Below are 20,179 nucleotides of genomic sequence, written 5' to 3' on the forward strand. Positions count from 1 at the left end.
AGATGACCTAAGCAGAAAACCCAACCATACTTTGTTGGACTTCAGATCCATAGAACTGTGACTAATAAATGGGTATTATTTTTAAGACATTAAGTTTGTGGTAACTTGTTACATAACAATAGAAAATTAATATTCCCATTAATGGTACTACCCATGAATACTGATTTACATTTTGGTATATTCTGTATAGTTTTTAATCTATGCATACATATCCCTGTACAGGTATGTGTATGTATACATATATATATAAATTTTTTCTTTTGCAAAAATGGCATATTATGTATACTGTTTTATAACTGCCTTTTCACTTAACAATATGCATTAACTTTTTTTCTATATAAATAATGGCTATACAATATTCCATTCAGAAATCACTGTATGCATTTTTATTTTTTAAAAAAACCTCTTTGGGATTCAGCCAGAAAATAGTTATCTTGTTTAATCAATGAGAAAGGATGAAGAAAACATGATCTGCTAGCACTGAAAATCTGGTTATAGAAGCTTTCTATACAAAGACAGAAATATAGATCAATGGAACAAAATAGAAAGCCCAGAGATGAATCTACGCACCTATGGACACCTTATCTTTGACAAAGGAGGCAAAAATATACAATGGAGGAAAGACAATCTCTTTAACAAGTGGTGCTGGGAAAACTGGTCAACCACTTGTAAAAGAATGAAACTACAATACAACACTTTCTAACACCATACACAAAAATAAACTCAAAATGGGTTAAAGATCTAAATGTAAGACCAGAAACTATAAAACTCCTAGAGGAAAACATAGGCAGAATACTCTGATATAAATCACAGCAGACTCCTCTATGACCCACCTCCCAGAGTAATGGAAATAAAAGCAAAAATAAACAAATGGGACTTAATTAAACTCAAAAGCTTTTGCACAATGAAGGAAACTATAAGCAAGGTGAAAAGACAGCCTTCAGAATGGGAGAAAATGATAGCAATGAAACAACTGACAAAGAATTAATCTTCAAAATATACAAGCAGCTCAATACCAGAAAAACAAATGACCCAATCAAAAAATGCGCCAAAGAATTAAACAAACATTTCTCCAAACACATACAGATGGCTAACAAACACGTGAAAAGATGCTCAACATCACTCATTATCAGAGAAATGCAAATCAAAACCACAATGAAATACCATTTCACGCTGGTCAGAATGGCTGCATCAAAAAGTCTACAAACAATAATAAATGCTGGAGAGGGTGTGGAAAAAGGGAACTCTCTTACACCGTTGGTGGGAATGCAAACTAGTACAGCTGCTATGGAGAACAGTGTGGAGGTTCCTTAAAAACTGGAAATAGAACTGCCTTATGACCCAGCAATCCCACTGCTGGGCAAACACACACCGAGGAAACCAGAAATTGAAAGAGACACGTGTACCCCAATATTCACTTCAGCACTGTTTACAATAGCCAGGACATGGAAGCAACCTAAATGTCCACTGGCAGATGAATGGATAAGAAAGTTGTGGTACATATACACAATGGAATATTACTCAGCTATTAAAAAGAATGCATTTAAGTCAGTTCTAAAGAGGTGAATGAAACTGGAGCCTATTATACAGAATGAAGTAAGTCAGAAAGAAAAACACCAATACAGTATACTAATGCATATACATGGAATTTAGAAAGATGTTAACGACAACCCTGTATGCAAGAGAACAAAAGAGACACAGATATAAAGAACAGACTTTTGGATTCTGGGAGAAGGCGAGGGCAGGATGATTTGAAAGAACAGCACTGAAACATGTATATTACCATATGTGAAACAGATGACCAGTCCAAGTTTGATGCATGAAACAAGGCACTCAAAGCCAGTGCAGGGATGGGATGGGAGGGAAGTGGGAGGGGGGTTCGGGGTGGGGTGGGGGGACACATGTACACCCATGGCTTATTCATGTCAATGTATGGCAAAAACCACCACAATATTGTAATTAGTCTCCAATTAAAACAAATTAATTAAAAAAAAGAAAATGAAGCTTGATATATGACATGAAGTCCTCCTTGTTTTAGTTTCCAGTTAATACTTGGCTTAATTTGATATGGTTTAAAGATCTTTAATGAGGTAGGGGCTGCCATCTCTGGGGTCGCACAGAGTCGGACACGACTGAAGCGACTTAGCAGCAGCAGCAGCAGCAATGAGGTAGGGACACTCAATAAATGCTTTATGAATAAAGTAGTTAATGAAAAGAAGTGTCAACAATAAACTTCATTTGACTTTAGGGCCATGTAGAAAAATAGTTTTTCTACTGACACGGAAAACTGACACAGACTATTGTCCAGAGACAACAGTCTTGGTACTTTATGATCTAATCATACACAACTATTTTTAATTCCTTAAACACAATATTTCCTTTGTACTCTCAAAGTTCTAGGTATTCCATTCCATCAAAGAATTATCATGCAGTATTAAAATTGTTTATCTCACCCAATCAACTTTGAGGTGATGGACTGGCTTTTGTTAGTCTCTGTATCCTTTTTGCCTGGTACGTATAAGGAATTTGATTAAAAAAAATTTTTTTTGGCTTCCCTTGTGGCTCAGCTAGTAAAGAAACCGCCTGCAATGCAGGAGACCTGGGTTCAATCCCTGAGTTGGGAAGATCCCCTGGAGAAGGAAAAGGCTACCCACTCCAGTATTCTGGCCTAGAGAATTCCATGGACTGTATAGTCCATGGGGTTACAAAGAGTTGGACATGACTGAGCGACTTTCACTTCATTCATTTTTTTAACTGAAGGATAACTGCTTTACAGAATTTTGTTGTTTTCTGTCAAACCTCAACATGAATCTGCCATAGGTATACATATGTCCCCTCCCTCTTGAACCTTCTTCCCATTTCCCTCCCTGATTAAATGTTTTAATAAATACTTCCACTGTTGTATATATCATATATAATTATACCATATCTGCTTTAGAGTCTATTTCTCTTACTAGAATGAATTCATTAAGGTCAGGGACTCATTTCTCACTGTAACCCCAAACTCAAAACAATGGCTGACACAAAATAGGCACTCAAAAGCTATCTGTTGAATTGCATTTTTTGCTAAATAAAATATTCCCTGGAATGGTAATATTTTAAGAGTGACTTAATTAGTTATTAACATCTGAATAAGAACAGGCACTGAAGATTCTTTCCAACAGCAGATTTTAAAAAAGAAATAAACACTGATGGCAACAAGTGAACAAATCTGAGCAAGGACGGTCCTTTGATTGGCTTTCAAGTGGTTTCTTCCTTGAAACAAGCACTCTTAGAAAAGTTTCTCTAAAGTCTAAGGCATGGCAACAAAAACACCTTATCTCCTCTTCGTAAGAGGAAGCTGGTTCCCACACTAAGAAAGCTGTCATAGGATCTTCCTGAACCTCAACTCAGTAATCATTTTCTGAACACAGAGGAAAGGCACTTAAGTGAGTTTAGGATAAATGTTTCTCTTGTTTATTTCTTACATGTCAGGGGCACAGCCCTTGCTAAACAGGGAGGTATAAAGCTTCTGTTTTTTTTTCCTACTCCTTGCTATCTAAATCCCAACTCTTATAAGTAGGATGTATAGTTAGTGTTTCATAAATACTAGCTTGATGACTAATTTAGCTCTGTATCCCCTTTCATAAGGTCATTTTAATAAAGACCAGGAAGGTGGTTAAGTTTATGTATTATAATCCTCCATGACCTTAGCTCTAGACCTACTTACTAAAGTGGTCCACTTAAATCTTCATTCTCCACAGTCTTGTGGTTGGAAGGGATCTTAAAGATAAATGTCTACTTGGCGATTTAATCTCATCTGTAAGAGTTCCATCACAAAGTTATCCAGCCCACACCTGACCATTATCAGTGATAAAGAATTCACTCTCTTGAAGCTATCCTTTCCCATTTTTTCACAGGTAGGAATACTGGACTATTACCTCAGACTTAGTCACAATCTGTCATGTTTTATGTTTAAACCCAATGATTCTAGTAACCCTAATGGAAGAGATTTGCACATTGGCAGCCCATGGGTTGCACCTGGCACACTTTGTTTGGCTTGAACAGTTGGCCAGCAGAGTTCTTGATTTTTTTTTTTTTTTAAAGCAGGTCTAAGAAAATAATGAACGTACAACAGGACTGAAGCAAAGGACTTTCCTTAGAGTCTAAGATAACAATGAACTGGAGCCAAGCAGCAGCTGTCCCCCTTGATAGAACAGAAACTCCCTAATTGTGAGTCCGTGTCTTCATTTTAAAATAGGGATAACAATTCCATTAAAAGGGATAACAATCCGATTAAAAGATGCTTACTCCTTGGAAGAAAAGTTATGACCAACCTAGACAGCATATTCAAAAGCAGAGACATTACTTTGCCAACAAAGGTCCATCTAGTCAAGGCTATGGATTTTCCAGTGGTCATGTATGGATGTGAGAGTTGGACTATAAAGAAAGCTGAGTGCTGAAGAACTGATGTTTTTGAACTATGGTGTTAGAGAAGACTCTTGAGAGTCCCTTGGGCTGCAAGGAGATCCAACCAGTCCATCCTAAAGGAAATTGGTCCTGAATATTCATTGGAAGGACTGATGTTGAAGCTGAAATGCCAATACTTTGGCCACCTGATGCGAAGAACTGACTCATTTGAAAAGACCCTGATGCTGGGAAAAATTGAAGGTGGGAATAGAAGGGAACGACAGAGGATGAGATGGTTGGATGGCATCACTGATTTAATGGACATGAGTCTGAGTAAGCTCCAGGAGTTGGTGATGGATAGGGAGGCCTGGCTTGCTGCAGTCCATGGGGTCGCAAGGAGTCAGGCACGACTGAGCAACTGAACCGAACAATCCCAACTTCACTCGGTTTTTGTTAAGTTTATATGTATAAGGCACCTGGCATAGTAGCTAGCAATAACGAATACTCAATAAATGGTAGCTGTTTAGCTGTTTTCTTAAGGCTAAATATCTCGTGGTGGTTCCTTCCCCAGTTTAGGTGGTTATTGTTCAGTTGGTCATGTCCAACTCTTTGGGACCCTATGGACTGCAGCACACCAGGCTCCTTGTCCTTCACTATCTTCTGGAGTCTGCTCAAACCCATGTCCATCGCGTTAGTGATGCCATCCTACTACCTCATCCTCTGTTGCCCCCTTCTCCTCCTGCCCTCAATCTTTCCCAGTATCAGAGTCTTTTCCAATGAATCAGCTCTTTGCATCAAGTAGCCAAACTATTGGAGCTTCAGCTTCAGCATCAGTCCTTCCAATGAATATTCCAGACTGATTTCCTTTAGGATTGACTGGTTTGACCTCTCTGTTACCTAAGGGGCACTCAAGAGTCTTCTCCAGCACCACAGTTTGAAAGCATCCATTCTTCAGTGTTCAGCCTTCTTTATGGTCCAACTCTCACAGCTGTACATGACTACTGGAAAAACCATAGCTTTGAGTAGATAGACCTTTGTCGGCAAAGTAATGTCTCTGCTAATTAATACTCTCTCTAGGTTTGTTATAGCTTTTCTTCCAAGGATCAAGTGTCTTTTAATTTTATGGCTGCAGTCACTGTCCACAGTGATTTTGGAGCACAAGAAAATAGTCTCTCACTGTCCATTTTTTCCCCATCTATTTGCCATGAAGTGACAGGACCAGAAGCCATGATCTTAGTTTTTTGAATGTTGAGTTTTAAGGCAGCTTTTTCACTCTCCTCTTTGACCTTCATCAAGAGGCTCTTAGGTTCCTCTTTGCTTTCTGCCATTAGGATGGTTTCATCTGCGTATCTAAGGTTATTGACATTTCCCCTGGCAATCTTGATTCCAGCTTGTGCTTCATCCAGCCCAGCGTTTCTCATGATGTACTCTGCATAGAAGTTAAATAAGCAGGGTGACAAGATACAGCCTTGAAACACTCCTTTCCCAATTTGGAACCAGTCCGCTGTTCCATGTCCAGTTCTAACTGTTGCTTCTTGACCTACACACAGATTTCTCAGGAGGCAGGTGGGTGGTCTGGTATTCCCATCTCTTTAAGAATTTTCTACAGTTTGTTGTGATCCACACAGTCAAAGGCTTTGGCATAGTCAATAAAGCAGTAGTAAATGCTTTTCTGGAACTCTCTCGCTTTTTTGATGATCCAACGGATGTTGGCAATTTGATCTCTGGTTCCTCTGCCTTTTCTAAAACCAGCTTGTACATCTGGAAGTTCTTGGTTCATGTACTGCTAAAGCCTAGCTTGAAGGATTTTGAGCCTTACCATGCTAGTATGTGAAATCAGTACTCTTGTCTAGATACTCTCCATAGAAGGAACTCTTCTATAGATCTTTAATATTAACTTCTTAAAAGGGCCTTCCTTTGCCAAGATGCATAAAACAGCATTCCCTCTTTTTCCCTGCTTCATTTTTTACAACTGCCATTATCACCATCTAACTCTACATACTTACCTAGTTTATCATCTGTTCCCATCTAGAATAGAAGATCCATAGGGTAAGATTTTAGGCCTTTAAAAAAAAATAAATTGCTGTATTCCTCACACCTACAAGAGTGTCAGGCATTTAATAAGCGCTGAATAAATAACTGCTTAATGAAAGCCTGGTTCTCAAAGTCTGGTTCCCAGGTCTATACAAAATATTCCAGGTGTGAGATGACAAGTGCTGAGTATAGTGGGACAGTTTTCTTCGTTAGTGTAGCCTAAGGTTGCATTAAAGTATAAAATATTATAATAGGGGTATATTTTTAAAAATAGGAGATCACAGACACTTTAGTTGAAAAATTATGAACACAATGTTTTTCTTTATTTAAAAAAATCCTTATTAATGTAAATTATGTACCCAAGCAGTTTTAATTTAAAATATTTTTCTACTATTGTCATAGATATTCTACTTTGGAAATTTTACTTGTGAGGATGGCAACAAATTCATGTCATGCTGTTGATGTCACAGAGATATATGGCTGACCACTGCAGTGCAACACAAGGTACCAAAATTGCTTTTAAAATACTGCTCTCCAACATGAGGTGATCCGATCCAGATGCTATTTTCTTTTAAAATTTCAGACTAAGTTCTTACACAGGTATACCTACTCCTTTCTATTTCTGTTTGGTTGTCAATCATATTTAACTCCCAGGCTTAAGATTAGCAGTTTTTGTGCAATGAATGTTCCCAGTGAAACCAACAATTTTCAGAATATGAAACAGATTTAGTACTAGCCTCTGCACAATGGTATAAGTAAATTCTGATGAGGAGACAAAATTCTTATTCCCTTTGAATTATCTGGGGAAAAACAAGGACTAATATTTTTCTGTGATAAAGACTTTTCTTGCATACTCAGGTTCACTTTAAATGGCTTTCTCTAAACTTAAAATTATAAGCACCCAATAATTATTCAGAAGTAATTCAGTGGTTTAATAGAGCTGCCCTTCAATGGTTAGAGATTCTAGACTCTAGTAAGATTACTCACTTTTATTTGCCTATTTAGTTCAAACAGAAGTCTTGCTTCTCTTTGTACGTTGCTTAACGAGCAGAGTCCCAATAAATATAGCTTAGTCTCAGTTCACAAATATATTCATACCTGAAAGAAGGTCCTTGGTAGGGCGGTTGTTTGAAGAAAGAATGCATGAGTCACTGTGACTCTTGGCAACTGTGCTAATTTGAGGTTGGAATTCAGAACTGTTGAGAAGGGACATCTGCTTCCATGGGGCTTTGCCTTTCAGAGTCACAGACTCTAAACTCTGTCCTGAATTAAGATGGTGCTGGAGTCCACAGAAAGAGTCCTTTATTGTATCAGAGTTCTCTGCAAAGTACAAGTGGTCTTTCCCCCTGTTTTAAAATAAAGGAGAACGTCAGCAGTATATTAACCATTATGGTAACATTATACTTCATCAGAGACAGAAAGGGGATAAGTGGTGTATAGCAGTGTAGCTCAGACTTTGTAAATCTGTTTTCATCTCCCAAATGAAATAAATAATAGATGTTTTACCTACGGTATGGCTGTGGCTAAAGTGAGACAATGAAACAAAGAGCTCAGTGCTGAGCATGACACAAAGCAAATGCCTGATAATTATTTAAAATCAAAATCTATCTTTCTTCCTTCATTCCCTTTCATAAAACACTGCCTTTTCCCTCTTTCCCTCATTGTACGTCTATCATAGCATCTCTATATGACTTAGACATACTTATTTATCTGTGTATTGGCCTCCTCACTAGATTATGAGCCATCTTCAAAACAGGAATTGCCTCTTATTAATTTCTATGCCCAGCACCAGGAAACAGTGAGTACTTAATACTTATTTGGTGAAATGACTACCTTTAGTCTTTTAAGCAACCTCAAATGAAAGACAAAAATTATGCATTCAGTGGGAGTTAGCTGACAGACTAATTGGTATTAGGTGTGGTAATTACCTTGGCGGGGTTGACCTACTGCTATTAGCTGCTAAATCTTTTTCATCAATTTTGGTAGTAGGGATCCTTGATGGGACCAGAAATTGAGTATTGCTTGCTTCAGAATATTCTCTGAAACCCCGCTCAGATAAAAGCACATTTTCTGTCATGTTAGTGGTAGGAAGAGGATTGTAGCTGTCATAAGTTTCTGACAAAGGCTCCAGGGCAAGTGAGACCTGAAAGAGACATGCAATGTATTAGAAGTTTTATTTTTTAGCACTGATTAATTTTTAAACTGTTTAATATAAATTAATGACCACCATTTCTTATAGGATCAAGTTCAAATTCCTGCCTACATCAGAAGCCTCATTTCTCACTGTGCTCTCCTCCCCCATCTTTCTCTCCTAGATTTACTAATTACTTAAGAGTTTTCTAAATTTACCTTATATTTCATTCCTTTATGCCTCTATATGCAGATTTCCTCCAGTATTACTTCCTCTATGAAAACTTTTTTGTGTCTAGGCAGAGATGTTATGGCCACTCCGTTTTCCATTTTTCAACTTACTCTGTATCTATCCATTCATATAACCCCCATTTATTAAATACTATAAGAGGCCAGAAACTGTGCTACATTCCTCACATAGAGAAGCTGATGTGATGATATAATTCTGTCAGGAAAGTATATTATCCTAATTTGAAGATTAAAAAAAAGCAGATGCTTAAAGGAGGTATTTGTACTTTCAGTTTATTTGTTATCCTAATTAGATTTTTAATTTCTCGAAGGCATGGACTGTCTTATTCATTTTTCTGTAGACTAATCAGCATAAGCACACACTTAGTGCACACATCAAGTATGCATAATAATGACTAATGGTCTGACAAATAAAAAAACAACTTGTTGCATCCTTATTGTTAGTCATTTGAGAAAAATAAGGCCCTAGTTCTATGCTGGGGAGGAGGCAGGGTGAAGAGGAAGGAATAGCAAGATGTAAAGTTTTAGTTTTCTTGAAGTTTCCTTCATCATTTCACTCCATTGAATTCAGGCACTCTACTGAAAAACTCTCCAGTTCTCTGAAAAGCTAAACAAAGTCTAATGGGGGAGTAAAAAGTAAAACAGAGCCTAAAGCAAAACTTTAGAGAAGAAACTGAATAATGTACTCCCAAAGAAAAGCAGAGCAGTGTTGAAAGTTAGGCTACAATGACATAGAGAGCAGAAGGAATTGTTAAAGGATCCGAAGAGAGTTTCATGATGATAAACGGCCTAAGGCAAAAATGAAAGATTGAAGTCAAACATTTTAAGAAGTCAACGGAGTAATTTGTGTGGAGAAATTGTCAAGACAGAGACTCAATAAACACATCTGGGTCTTGATGAGAACTCTGTTCATGAACCAGGTAGCACAAAGTCCTTTAAATCTATTCATCAAGATTTTCTACAAATGACCAGAATGCAGTGGGATAAATACTTCAAGCAGTCACTGCTCTAAGAGGATCACATAAAATCCTGGCTGCCCAAATGTGTCAGAAAATTGTCCCCTACCATGCATCACTTGCCAAAAGACTGCCACTGTATTCTAAAAACAAAGGAGACACTGAGAATAAAGATAGAGTCCCTGGCGTTAACAATGACCTACTGGCTGGTCATAGTTTTGCTTTTTCCTTAAAAAATTTGAACTAGTTACAAAACAACTCAAAGGTCTCTATTACCAGTGAGGGGGAAAAAAAGCAAGTCCAGGTACCTGCCACACCTACTTTACAATGAAAATACAGGTGTTGGTCTAGCTCCTTTGTTCAATTAACAAGTATTTTTTGAGATCAGTTCAGTGCCAAGTTCTGTGCTACTTGCCTGGGGCAAAGAGATAATAAAACATGGAATCTGACCCACAGGATCAGAGTATCTTGTGAAAGTCAGAGGGTTAGCTGCTCAGTAGTGTCCGACTCTTTGCCACCCCATGGACTACAGCCCACGAGGCTCCTCCGTCCATGGAATTCTCCAGGCAAGGGTATTGGAGTGGGCTGCCATTACCTTCTCCAGGGGATCTTTCCAACTCAGGGATTAAACCTGGGTCTCCTGCATTGCAAGCAGATTCTTTACCATCTGAGCCACCAGGGAAGCCATCTTGTAGGGAAATTTAATAAGAAGTAGTTTTAATATAAAATGATGTGTTTTAAGAATAAGTATGTGAACTGGGTGCTGCAGGAACACGAAAGAGGGGTCTGGGCTTGGGGAAGAGGTGAGGAAGAAGGGCCAGAGATGGCTTCCAGGACTGAAAAGTAAATACTCGAGTTCAGAACCTTAAATATGAGTGAGCAATAAAGTCAAGTGGGGACTGAGGTAAAACATTCCAGGCAGACAAAAAAGCATGAGTCAAGTTTTGCAGGTTTAAAACAGAATACTGTTCCAGCAATTCCTACCAGTCCAAGCAGTCTCCACTCCTAACCTCTGTTTCCATACAGTGTACCCAATACACTCCTGTGTTCATTTCGCAGATCCTCGTTTCAGTCCACAGCAGTTATGCTCTACCCCAGTCAAAGTTCACCCTGGTGCTCATTCCTTTGACAACCCTTTCACTGAACTCTGCAGATTGTCTATTGGATACGAACTACCTCATCACTTCACACTTTAACTGAACATCTCTTTCTTAAAGTGTCCTCATTTCCCCCAAAGTTTCCCCAAAGGAAACTACTTCTTTTACTAGCTAGGACAGGGAGGTTGACTTATTCCTTTATGGTGCCATTGCCAGACCATCATTCTACTGCCATATATCACATCTCTTCTAAATTCCATGCCATCCACAAATACCTTGAATATACCACATGATTCACACATCTGTAATAAAATATCCTTAAGAACAGAATTCAGTGTTCTCTCAATGACTCAACGCTCTCTTTAGCACTAGGCTGCCCACAGTCATCTTCTACATTTACAACATATCAGTATTAGAGAGAGCAAACTAGTATATCTATTTTTCAGACTTATGCTGGTCAATATAGCATTTGTTAAGATTTTAAAATTATTTAACAGTAATTAAAAAAACAGATTTTAGGTAAAAATTTGAATTTTTGGCTTCTCTCAAAAAATTAGAAGTTTCAACAATCCTGGGTTCCCATTCCAATGTGGCAAAAATTAGCTGGAGTAGATTTCCCAGGCAAGAATACTGGAGTGGGTTGCCATTTCCTTCTCCAGGGGATCTTCCTGACCCAGGGACAGAACCAGTGTCTCCTGCATTGGCAGGTGGATTCTTTACTGCTGAGCCAACAAGAAAGGCCAAACTATGTTTAGATGCAAGTGACCACCATCATATTTAAGACATGGAACACCTGCATCACCCCTAAAATACTCCCTTTGTAGTCATACCTTCTCACCTTTAACCTCTAGCAACGATTGAGTTTGATAAAATACAATACTCATTTATGATCAAATCATCAGAAAACTTGGACTTTCTCAATGATAAAGGGCATCTATGAAAAATTTGCATCTAACATATTTAATAGTGAAAAGACCAAATGCTTCCTCCCATGAACAAGGCAAAGATATCTCCCTTGTTTTATCTAAGGCAAATGGATAAAAATTGTGTAATATTCATACAATGGAACACAACTCGGTAAAGAGATGTACTGATACATAGAATAATATGGATGACTCTCAAACCTGGCTTATTCCAGTTAATATCTCTTTTTCCCCCTATTTATATTTTAAGAAATGTTAAGAAATGTTAATCCCTCTTGGTTGAGGAGCCAACGAATATTCACTGTTTTTAATATCTTATACATCTAAGATATTCTTTTGCAAATTCACTTTTGTATTTTGGTCAGTTCAGTTTAGTCGCATCCAGCTCTTTGTGATCCCATAACTGCAGCATGCCAGACTTCCCTGTCCATCACCAACTCCTGGAGCTTGTGCTCAAACTCATGTCTATTGAGTCCGTGATGCCATCCCACTATCTCATCCTCTGTCATCCCCTTCTTCTCCTGCCCTCAATCTTTTGCAGCATCAGAGTCTTTTCCAATGAGTCAGCTCTTCACATCAGGTGGCCAAAGTATTGAAACTTCAGCTTCAGCATCAGCATTGGTCTTTCCAATGAACATTCAGGGCTGAATTCCTTTAGAATTGACTGGTTTGATCTCCATGATGTCCAGGGGACTCTCAAGAGTCTTCTCCAACACCACAGTTCGAAAGCATCCATTCTTCGGTGCTCAGCCTTATTTATTGTCCAGCTCTCACAGCTATACATGACTACTGGAAAAACTAGCTTTGACTATATGGACCTTTGTAGGCAAAGTAATGTCTCAGCTTTTTAATATGATGTCTAGATTTGTCATTGATTTTCTTCCAAGGAGTGAGCTACATGGCTACAATCACCATCCACAGTAAATTTGGAGCCCAAGAAAATAAAGTCTGTCACTGTTTCCATTGTTTCCCCTTCTATTTACCATGAAGTGATGGAACTGGATGCCATGATCTTAGTTTTTTCAATGTTGAGTTTTAAGTCAGCCTTTTCACTCTCCTCTTTCACCTTCATCAAGAGGCTCTTTAATTCCTCTTCACTTTCTGCCATTAGGGTGGTGTTATCTGCATATCTAAGGTTATTGATGTTTCTCCCAGCAATCTTGATTCCAGCTTGCGCTTCATCCAGCCCAGCATTTTGCATGATGTACTCTGCATATAAGTTAAATAAGCAGAGTGACAATATACAGCCTTGATGTATTTCTTTATACAGCCTTGATGTACTTCTTTCCCAATTTGGAACCAGTCCATTGTTCCATGTCTGGTTCTAATTGTTGCTTCTTGACCTACATACAGGTTTTGCAGGAGGCAGGTAAGGTGGTCTGGTATTTCCATCTCTTTAAGAATTTTCCACAGTTTGTTGTGATCTACATAGTCAAAGGCTTTACAGTAGTCAATGAAGCAGAAGTAGATGTTTTTCTGGAATTTTCTAGTTTTGTGATCCAATGGATGTTGGCAATTCGACCACTGGTTCCTCTGCCTTTTCTAAATCCAGCTTGTATATCTGGAAGTTATAAGTTCACATACTATTGAAGCCTAGCTTGAAGGATTTTGAGCATTACTTTGCTAGGGTGTGAAATGAGTACAACTGTATGTTTGAATATTCTTTGAAATTGCCTTTGGGACTGAAATGAAAACTGACCTTTTCTAGATAATTAACCTTGCTCAATTACCCTCTTTTATTTTCTGTATCTTTCTTCACTTGCTTTTCTCTTGGTCTACAAATCAGGTCTCTTACTCTCTACAAAGGGTCAGCAAACTCATTCTGTAAAGGGGCAGAGGGTAAATATTTTCAGCTGTATTGAACAATCTTTTTTAAAATGACCCTTTAAAAATATAAGAAAACTTTCAGTTAGAAAGCCAGATTCAGACCACTAGGCAAAGTGTGCCAATTCCTCTTCTAAAGTATCAACAAATTTCTCAATTCTACCACCATCAATCTTTTCCTCTACCATTCAAGTAAATTTTATATGTGCCTCTCATATGCCTGAGCACCATGTTAAGTGCTTCCATATTTTTTTTGTATCACTTAATCCCTGCAACAAGGTTATAAGGTAAAAGTTATTATCTTCATTTTACAAAATAGGATACCGAAACTCAGAGAGTACAAATGAACACCAACCAATTTTTCCATGTCCAAGTCTGATGCTATATCCATTAGGTTACACTACCTCTCTCTGGAAAATAGAAATCTCTGTTATTTCTACTTCTTCACTGTAATTACTATTCATTTACTTATTCTATAATCTTTCAAAATCTGACCTGTCTCCAAGTCTATAAAAACAATTCTCCAACAAATCCAATGATATTTAAATAAAAAACATATAGTATTATTTTATCAGCTGACATTCAAATAAGAGGAAAAAAATGATCCAACACTTTAGAAAACAGGCCAGCAGTTCCTCAAAGTTTAAATAGCTACCACATGATCACAATTCTATACCAAGGTATATACAAAGGAACTGAAAGTATCTGTTCACAAAAAACCTGTATGCAAATGTTCATAGCAGCATTATTCATAAAAGTCAGAAAGTTGAAACAATCCAAATGTCCATCAACTGAAGAATGGATAAACAACATGTGATATATCCATAGATATATATCCATATATATCCATAAATAATATCCAATAGAATATTATTTAGCTACAATAAGGAATAAAGTACTGGTTCATGCTACAACATAGATGAACCTTTAAAACATTATATTAAGTCAAAGAAGCCGGATACAAAAGGCCACATATTACATCATTCACACGAAATACAGAGAATAGGTAATTTATGGAGACAAAAAGTAGATCAGTGATTGCCAGGAGATGGAGAAAGTAAAAAGGGGAATGACTACTAATGGGTACACTGTTTCTTTTTGGGGTGATAAAAATGTTCTGGAATTAGATAATCACGATGGTTGCACGTTCTTATGACTATACTAAAAATTACAGAATTGTATACTTTAAAAGGGTGAATTTTATAGCATGTGCATTATATCTAATTTTTTTAAATAGGAAAAGAGGACTTCCCTGGTGGCCCAGTGGTTGTGAGTCTACCTGCCAATGCAGGAAACACAGGTTCAATCTCTGGTCTAGGAAGATTCTACATGCCACAGGGCAACTGGATCTGTGCCCACAACTACCAAGCCAGTGGTCTAGAGCCCCTGACACACAACTGCTGCAACTACTGAAGCCCGTGTACCAAAAGCCCACTTCAGCAAGAGAAGTTCTCTTCAACAAGAGAAGCCACCGCATGGTGAGGAGCATGGGCACCACAACTAGAGAGTAGCCCCGCTCGCTGCAACTAGAGAAAGCCTGCGTGCAGCAATGAAGACCCTGCTGCCGCTAAGTCACTTCAGTCGTTTCCGACTCTGTGCGACCCCATAGACGGCAGTCCACCAGGCTCTCCCGTCCCTGGGATTCTCCAGGCAAGAACACTGGAGTGGGTTGCCATTTCCTTCTCCAATGCATGAAAGTGAAAAGTGAAAGTGAAGTTGCTCAGTCGTGTCCGACTCTTAGCGACCCCATGGACCGCAGCCTACCAGGCTCCTCCATCCATGGGATTTTCCAGGCAAGAGTACTGGAGTGGGGTGCCATTGCCTTCTCCGAATGAAGACCCAGCACACTCAAAAATAAATGAATAAATCTTTTAAAAAATAGGAAAAGAACCCACCTAGAATTCTCTATTTCAACTGTTTTTATTTTCCCTTGTTTTTTTCCCCCTAGTCGCTGATCATACACATATATGTGAGTACACTTTCAATTCTCTTTGTTATCAATCTAAAATAATTTTTCGATGTTGCTATACAGTCATAACTACATAATCTTATCTTGTATGGAAACAAAATATTCCACTAATAGACTTTGGTTTTAATATTGTCTAATGAAATTGTTTGAATTTTTTCAATATTAGACGTGCATTTCCATAACCAGTCCTAAGTATATTACTTTCCCCTATTTTTATGGTATTTCCTTAATATAAGTCCCCAGCAGTAGAATTATTCAGGTAAATGATGTATGATCATTTTTACGGCTCTTGAAACACAATGCCAAACTGTTTTTGCTGGTCTGACGCAATTTTATACCATAAGAGAAAAGCAGGAGTAATCCAGTCTCATTTTACCACAAAGTTACCACTATAAGGTGTCACTATCTTTCAATAATATTATAAATAAAAATATGATAAAGAGTATAGAAAATGCTAAGTTCTTTCACTTGCATGCATGCAAAATCAGTTTTTTCAGTCGTGTCTAACTCTTTGTGATCCTACAAACTGTAGCCCACCAGGCTCCTCTATCCATGGGATTCTCCAGGCAAGAATACTAGAGTGGCTTGCCATGGCCTCCCTCCAGGAGAATCTTCCTGACCCAGAGATCGAACCTGAGTCTTCTGAGGCTCCTTCATTGTAGGCAGATTTTTTACCACTGAGCCACCAGGGAAGCCCAAGTTCTTTCATTTAGTTAAATCTATTTCTGGACTTTATTCTCTTCCTTTGACACAATTATGTGCTTGTGGTTTTATAACAAGTTCTTAAATCTGGTAATGTTATATGTTCTTTCTTCTTCTTTTTTGAACTGCTTTCTTAAATATCTGCTTAAATTTCTATCCATATTTTAGAATATATTTGACAAAGTATTAAACTCACCAAATTTCTCAAGGATTTGAATATTCAGAGTTCTCCAGGAAGAACTCCCAGAGTCTCCCTCAGAAAGGGACCCTTCTATGTTCTTTCCCACTATCCAGTACGTATATTTACTATATATGTATCACACTGTGTTCTATTTGATACTCTCTTCTATTTCAGCCTACCTGACTTTGGAAAACTAACTGAAAGGACGATCTCTTATCTCCGTATCCTAAGTTAATGGCATATAACAGACTATCAAAAAAAAATGTAGGCAGAATCAATGAATGAACATCAAAGATACCACTTAAATGAGTCAAACAAGCTACTACTGCTTGGCACTACCTTAGGAGCTGTGGGAAAAACAAAGAAAAGTAGAAAATACTGTCCTGTTTCTCAAGGAATCTATAAACTAAAAGGAAAGGAAATTAAAAGGAAACTACAGATATATGATTTTGGAGACTATGTAAGATTATAACTGAACAATGATTATGTAATTCATGTTATAAAATTAATAGAGAGCACAGAGAAGAATGAATGCAGGAGGAGCTGTGAAGGATTCCTGGAACTTGAGATGGGCAGCAAAGAACTGAGAGGATATGGATAAGTGGGAAATAAGTACAAAACAGTCATTGGGTAAGAACAAAGGCATGGAGTGGGTATTTGCACGGTATTTGGGAGTCACGTACCTTCCAATTCTACAAACAGACTCAAATATTTGTGCCCCTGAAGTTTTACTCTATGTAGCAGACAATTATGATATTTTTACCTGGAGTTCTCCAAGTTTCTTAGATGTTGGTGAAACAATGGTAAAAAATCCATCGATGTGATGGGTTGGAGAAAGCTGGGCTAGTCCACTGATCTGAACTCTACCAATTGGAAGATGGTCAAGTTTGGTGATTACTTCCAGCACCAGCACAGCCATATCTAATCAAAAACAATTACAACATCAGCAGACATTTTTCATTTACTTTTTTTTTTTTTTTGGAAATGGGCAGAGAGTACACATTACCAAATGTTTTTACTTAAAAATAAAATCACTTTATTTTCAAATAAACTATTTATTATCATATCATTCAGGGGGTGGGAAAGAGTGAACCCAAGATCAAAAAAAACTACGTTTTAGGAAAAGCAATGACAAATATCTCAAATGGAGGGAAAAAAATTATACAGAAATAGTTAGCATATCAACTATTTGATAAGGAAAATACCTTTAAGAGAGTATTTTATTTCTTTACATATTTGGCAAGGATTCAGGCTTTAGTTTTGAAATAAAAAAGTAACAATTCTCAGTTTTTAAATTCTCATCATATCTAGTTTTGAACTGGACAAAGGGCTGCTCTTATATAGATGCAGCAGCTGGTCCCTGCTTCTCAGGAGTATGTTATTGCTTATTCCTCAATAATATCTGGAGGACTGAAATGCTGAGAGCACTTAGAACCAAAAGGAATGGAAATAAACTCCTTAACTGGATTCTTCAATTGGTTGCTTTGACTTAACACCTTCATGGTCCCAATTTATAGCAGGACAAATACAATGCATGCATATGCAATTTGAGATTATTTCAGAACAGTGTAACTTCTGAATATTTTCTTACCAAAGTTGAGAAAATGATTTATTTTCACCATCTGTTGAATGCTGTAGTGAAAAGAGCACTGGATTACAATTACAAGATCTGTGACTGTGTTGTGGCTCTGATATTCACAGACTATTTCTGTGAAAGCCACAGCTGTCTATAAAATAGGCATCACAATACTTTCCTCCCAATCCTCATGGCTGTGAGGAATGGTAGTATTGTAAATAAAACACATAGCACAGAATCCTTTTATATGGCAGTTGCTTAATGGTTGTTATATGACTTTAGGCAAATTACTTAACATATCACAGTCCCTGACTTATCTAATCATGTACGTTACCTGGAAATTCTGTGAACTAACAGTGTAAAAGTGCTTTGTAGAGTATAAAATAACATGCATGTATAGAATATGAGAAATCTATCAACATTTGTTGTTTATTTACTAACAGCCAGGATCACCTATGTCTCATTAATTTTCTTAATCAGATATCTATGCTGCTGCTGCTGCATCACTTCAGTTGTGCCCGACTCTGTGCGACCCCATAGACAGCAGCCCACCAGGCTCCCCCGTCCCTGGGATTCTCCAGGCAAGAACACTGGAGTGGGTTGCCATTTCCTTCTCCATGGGTATCTTTTAAAAGCTCTTATCACTATCTACCTAATAACATAACTAAACTTCTCTGTGAATTTAGTTAGAATTAGATACCATTTGGATTAAATCTTTTGATTCATTTTTGTAATCTCCACAGCACCTAAGCACAATGTCTGAGGCAAGCTAAGTATTCTATACATATTTTTTGAATAACCGAATTTTTTTTCTTTATATTTTGATGTCTTCAAAAATTTCTTCTGGAAAGAATGTAAACTTAAGCAGAAGTTAATCTTTAATTCACCTCTGGCTTTCTTGTATTCTTAGCCCAATGCTTTTTACTGACTTGAATTGATTTGATAAGTCCACCATCTAAAACGTTTATATGAAAGTTTGACTTGAACAGAGAAATAACACAGTATATTCAGAATGCTGTCCTTGAACAGAAATGAAATTTTGGCTCTTGGTTCCCAGTAGAGGGATCCTCCCTTCTCTGAAAACCTGTACTACTAACTCACTAACACTCAATTGGTATTTAGCATATATTATCTTCTATTATTACTAAATTTTTTATTAGTAAATTTTATATCCTTATTATTAGTAAATTTTTTCCTTGAGTATAATGGAAGTTCCACAGTAGACATTATAGTTATATTACTTAAAGAAGTACAATGTAGTGACAAGTGAATGAGTCTTGGTGTCAGAGAGAAGTGGGTTCAAATTCTAGTTTTGCCATTTATCAACTATAGAACCTTATATAGCATATTCACGTCATCTCTCTGAACTTTGGTCTCATTGTCTACAAAATAGAGAAAATATCTATCTTTCAGGGTTATTGGGGCTTCCCTGGTGGCTCAGATGGTAAAGCGTCTGCCTGCAACGCAAGAGACGCGGGTTTGATCCCTGGGTCGGGAAGAGCCTCTGGAGAAGGAACTGGCAACCAACCCACTCCAGTATTCTTGCCTGGAAAATCTCATGGATGGAGCCTGGTAGACTACAGTCCATGGGGTCACAAAGAGTCAGACACGACTGAGTGACTTCACTTCACTTCACCTCACGGTTATTAAAGATTAGAAATAATATGTATCAACTGGCAGCACATAGTATACTCTAAATAATAGTGGCAATTATAACATCTCTGAATCCTCAATAACTAACAGTGTCACAGCTACTAGGAGCATAATAATACCTACTCCTAACGACATAGCTACATGCTTCTTATTATGCCTGCTGATGAAATGACAAGACAAAAACATACCTGTTAGATAAGAGGTAAACTGCTTTGGACCACAGCGAATAGCATAACGTGTAGTTGTTCTCACAGCTTTTGGTTCAGTCTGCAATGCATCTCTGGGACAAAAGAGGGTTCCTTCTGATGTTTCTCCCCACCATCTCACCCGGACAAGTATACAAGCAGGAGGCTTTGCAATCTTCCATATGACTTTATTAACAGAAAGTTTCAGAAAGCAGCGTAGCTGGCCTTCAACCAAGGGTGGCAAGCTTGTAGATGGAGAAATGTCACTTAAACCTGTGGAGGAATCTGAGAATACAAAGTGAAAATTTAGT

At 37.7% G+C, this 20,179-nt stretch overlaps 1 protein-coding gene across 12 annotated transcripts in view; it reads right to left on the minus strand.

Annotated features, from left to right (window-relative positions):
- C2CD3 (C2 domain containing 3 centriole elongation regulator) overlaps window positions 1-20,179 on the minus strand; it is a 127,120-nt gene that overhangs the window by 103,076 nt on the left and 3,865 nt on the right. For 11 of the 12 annotated variants that reach the window (XR_015142166.1, XR_015142163.1, XR_015142162.1 and 8 more), the window contains exons 2-5: window positions 19,872-20,153; window positions 17,218-17,375; window positions 8,352-8,566; window positions 7,522-7,769 (exon numbers count right to left, since the gene is read on the minus strand). Coding sequence is in view for 4 of the 12 variants with exons in the window: in XM_086340741.1 (XP_086196867.1) it covers window positions 7,522-7,769; window positions 8,352-8,566; window positions 17,218-17,375; window positions 19,872-20,153 (903 nt within the window). In the remaining 8 variants the exon portion in view is untranslated. Of the gene's footprint in view, window positions 1-7,521; window positions 7,770-8,351; window positions 8,567-17,217; window positions 17,376-19,871; window positions 20,154-20,179 lie in introns of those variants that run through there. The other variant, XR_015142168.1, reaches the window with a different exon arrangement.

Source organism: Bos grunniens, chromosome 15 (genome assembly GCF_055505025.1).
Source record: "Bos grunniens cultivar Pamir isolate PY7600 chromosome 15, Bosgru_T2T1.0, whole genome shotgun sequence".
NCBI lineage: Eukaryota > Metazoa > Chordata > Mammalia > Artiodactyla > Bovidae > Bos > Bos grunniens.